The 4,541-nt window shown below is 43.0% G+C and overlaps 1 protein-coding gene across 1 annotated transcript; it reads right to left on the bottom strand.

The window, feature by feature from the left end:
• Positions 1–1,395: 1,395 nt before the first annotated feature.
• On the bottom strand, positions 1,396–4,476 carry RPL18A (ribosomal protein L18a). The gene is made up of 4 exons (XM_009082777.1): positions 4,301–4,476; positions 3,568–3,697; positions 1,968–2,077; positions 1,396–1,542 (listed from the first exon to the last, which is right to left on the bottom strand). The coding sequence occupies exons 1-4, from the start codon at positions 4,409–4,411 to the stop codon at positions 1,450–1,452; spliced, it is 444 nt and encodes a 147-aa protein (XP_009081025.1). The 5' UTR covers positions 4,412–4,476; the 3' UTR covers positions 1,396–1,449.
• Positions 4,477–4,541: the final 65 nt, after the last annotated feature.

Consider the following 4,541-nt stretch of genomic DNA (forward strand, 5'->3'; position numbering starts at 1 on the left):
CGTGAGTCCGCCGGGACCACGTGACGGGCGCGCTCTGCGCGTGCGCGGGGCCTGCGGCATTTCTCCCCGGGACATGTGGGCGCTCTGCGCGGCGCCGCGGCTCAGGACGCAGCCAGCCACCTTCAATTTTATGCTTTAAACTTCAACCCGAAGCCCATTGTTCCTTCAATTAAAAAGTTGAAAAACCCCGGGGGCTTTCGGATGCCCCTATTTCCCACCCTTTGACTCCCACGAAGCCCTCCAGCTGCTTTGGGTTTATTTGCCTTGTGTCGGGGAGATTGTGGAGTGCCCAAATTAATCCCGTATGTTTCAGTTCATGTTTTGGACAGAGGAGCTCCCTTCTCTGTGGAGGCGATGTGGAGCACAAAGCTGAACCACAGGGCCAGGATGCCATAGAAGGGCTGCTGTGGCAGCACTGACTGGTTCAAGCTCTGCAGAACCACCACCACCACCCCCTTACGCCAAGCGTTCTCACTAGCAATCAACAGAGCTCCCCTCCAGGCTGTGTTGCAGCTCTCCAGCCAACCCAGAATTAAAACATTCCTAGTTTCCTCTGCACAGCACTTCCCTGCACTCTCCTGGCACCTGGAGTTGTTTTCAAGCTGCCATATAGATCAAACAGAGCATCAGCCCTCTATGGCCAGGCAAGACCCATACACTAATTCAAATAGCTAAAGCAGCTGATGACCTTTTGTTCAGGAAACACTGCAAACACACCTTCACTTAAAACAGGCACCACATGTAACCATGCTAGGGGTGAAGCAACCTATTTCATCAGCCTTAACTACAGAGCATCTGCAAGCTTTTTACTGTGGCATCTGTTTTAGACTACTACTGGAGTAGCCTAAGGATTGGGTTTGGATACAAAAACTAATTTTCACCATCTTCATTCACGGGTCTAATAAAAGATAGGTCTGCCAAGCCCTTTGTCACTTTTAATTTCTAGGCACAGGTATCTCTGTATGCTTCAGTCAACTCGGAGCAGTGCATAACACCCTTGAAAAGGCTGAGGATAGAACTAAAGGTTTGGCTTTATAAAAATTGAAGCAGCTTAACTGAAGTTATGAGGTCTTTGTTCTTACAGCTGACTAGTCTGAGTTCTCTGTGCACCAAAACATGCCTTCTCCCCAAATCCTACTGTTTACTTAGTATGCCAAAGGGACAAAATCAATGTAGGATTTTATAGCTGCTTGACAAGACTTAATCTGACCTGGAAAGCTGGTTATTAACATTTTGTTTATTGATTTTGGTAATTTAAGTCAGCACCTCAAACACTCACATGTTCAAGGCAATCAGTGCTGTAAACAGTAGGCTGCCAGTAGTCTACAGAAAATAAAGAGTAGGAAGGGGGACTGCTAGATATCCAGGACTGTTTAAAAAAGACCACCAGGAGTCAAAGGTTCAAATAAGACCTTTATTATAACACAGAGTTGACAGCACGTTTTGTATTTAATAGAAAGTGTTCGGTCTCTTGGTGGTGAAACGTGGCTTGTGCTGGCGGCGCAGAACTCTGTGCGGCAGAGGGAACTTGATTTTGGAATCCTGCAAGGAAAATGTTTCTATGTTAACTGAGATATTAGATGAACAACAGAAAACAGTTCACAGTAGAGCCAAGCTGTATGCAATGACTAAATTACACACACAAGTAATGCAACCACAAACCGGACCACTTCATACGAGCTAACAGATGCGTCAATTCTGCATTTTTTTTTTTTAAAGAAATGCCCATTAGAGGCATGTTTTATGCACTATAACACATATTTTCTTTATTGTGGCTTTCTTTCAAACAGTTCTAGCATTAGAAGTCTTGATCGTAACATACCATAAGCGTAAACTTATACACACACAAATTTGGTTCCCTCCCTAGTTTTGGCTGCAAAGCAAACCTGTATCAAACAGGAGAGCTTCCCTCTCCTAGTCCTTGCCTACACTAGGACCCACCAACCACTGCAGTGTGGTTCACTTACATGGAACTGCTTCACCGCTGGCCTGCGGCACTTGCTAGCAGCAATTTCCTCAACTTTCATTATCTGGATGGAGTGAGCTCGGGCACGGTGACGAGCTCCCATATCACGGTCTGGAACAAGAGAACTTGTTAAAAATACACCTTAAGACATTTTCAGTTCAAAAATCTTACCACCAGCTTTTCAAGAAATGTTCGCAGTGCCATCTACAATCTGTTAAATTTCTGCCCAGCTCTAGGTAAAATCAGTTTTTAGCATGTAAAGTGATGGCAGAAATATCACAGAACCAACAAGCAGCAAATTCTTCCTGTAACTCGTAACTAAACTCCTTCAAGGAAGAGCCATCTTACTCTTCTTGCACAATTTCAAGAAGGTACACATGTACACAAGTACTATACGTGGGGCTAGTTCACTTTTTGTACAAGGAAGAAACCTGTGATTCACAGTCAACACTGAAATATGATTACTAGAAAGACATGTGAACTTCAAAACAATTTCCCTTCCAAAAGGAGGGTGCAGGTGAAAGTAGGATCTGAAGTTATCTTTACCTTTCTTAAAATTGACCAGTGGTAAAAACATGAGTTGATACTCAGCCACATAATGAGGCTTTCAGAACAGGAGGAAGCCATCTCTGCATGGGCTACCTTAAAATTTCTCCCTGCAGCAGCACAACGCACTGCCCTTGAATCCTTATGTTCATAGCTAGTTCCACAAGATATGCCTGTTGAAATACTGTTGTGCTTACAATGCCTCCCATGAAGACCTCACATACCTAATAAAAACTGATACTTTTGTGTTCAAGAATACTTGAGACAGGTGTTGGTCATTGTATCATGATAAATTAGGCTCTCGTGTCTCTTAAGCATTCCTTGGATGTGTAAATTAACAGGGATTATAGTAAGCTAATGTAGGACCTTACATTTCACTTTCAATAGCACTTCAGCTATTGAAAGGCGACAAGATACATTTAATATTTGCACACATGACAAGAATATTGTTATTGAGAACAATATTCTTTGGGTTTTTATGTGCATTCAGTAACACTCTGGATTCTGGGCTATACAAATGTTCTATTCCTCAAGTACTTCACAAAATCAGGACAACCTTTAATTCTTCCTGAACAAAGGCAACGAGATCTTGGAGTAACAAGAGATTACAGGGTTTCTCCACTGTGATTTTCTTTTTCTACTTGGTGTCCAAAGGACAAATGCAAATTACGTTCTACATGGTATCTGAAATATTCTCCCCACAAGACTTGGGAAGGTAATACTTGTTATTTTAGAACAATAAATATAGTGCAAAAGATACATACAGCACCTAAAGTCATTAAACTCCTGGTTTGTATAGCAAAACTCATTGCCAGAATTGTACAAAGTTACACCAAGATGAAATGGGAATATTTTCAGCTAAAGAAACTGCAAGAAGTGTAACAAGCAAGATACCACCTAGATCACACTTACACATCTATGGGATTATCTGGCAACTCCCTGCTTTATTTGTCCAGTTATCTTACCACGGATCAGGTCTCAAATCAGTTTGAGATTAAATCTTCTGCTGATACACTGATGCACATTTTATATCTCACACACCTACATGTACTTACAGCACTGAGTGACAGCCCCAGCTGTGGTCAAGTCTCTGTACTCCCTGTACATGTTGTGGGTTCCACTGCGAGAATCATAGCGCAGCCAAATGCCGAAGTTTTTCACTCGCAGAGGAGACTTCTCATACACCTGAAATTACACATGAGCACGAAAGCAGTTAGGGGCTACTCCTAGTTAGTGCATTGTCACCATTTCACAAGTTTAAGAATAAATGCTTTAGAGCTCTAATGAAACCACTGTTCTAAGTTTGATAGTCAAAACCAACTTGTTTCTCTTTCCCCTCAGCAACATAGCTGGATTTAAGTCTTGGCAATGCAGAGTGGAGAGATTTACTAATTCAGCATGAGAATCAAAACACAAGATTTGAGCTCTAAAGAATGTCCTTGAAACATCAAGGTAGACAAGTTTAAGCACACAAACATTCACTCTCCCAAGATAAAGGTGTATATATATTAAGATGTATACTGCACAGTGAAGCAAGTCTCAGAACGAGACAGCAGCACTGAGTAGTGGCATAGTTCATAATTCTGAACTGCTAAGAACTAAGTTTCTATTTATCTTGCTGCACATATACCACTTCCATAAACAAAATTTCACACTCATTTTCACTGCAACTGAAGGATGAATGAATTTCAGCCTCGCCCCCAATAACAGCCATTCTATAAACTCCTTCCACACAGAGCAGCTGAAACCTTACAAATCTCCCACATCTTTAGGTTTTTAATCCTGCACCTGGCCACAGTACACAATCTCTCCAGAAGACTTCTTCATCTTCTTCAACTGAGAAACGAAGTACCAGAACCGGGACTTGGCGACAACGTGGTTCGGGGCGAAGATCCGCATGCGGTACAGAGGAGGGGTCCTGCATTTCGGCGTGGGCAGGCAGCGCCCGACCACCTTGTACTCCCGCAGCTACGGAGACAGGAGAGAGGCGGCACGCAATGAGCCGCTCCGCAGGCCCAGCCGCCGCGCA

This window comes from Acanthisitta chloris, unplaced genomic scaffold (genome assembly GCF_000695815.1).
Source record: "Acanthisitta chloris isolate BGI_N310 unplaced genomic scaffold, ASM69581v1 Scaffold45169, whole genome shotgun sequence".
Classification (NCBI taxonomy): Eukaryota; Metazoa; Chordata; class Aves; order Passeriformes; family Acanthisittidae; genus Acanthisitta; species Acanthisitta chloris.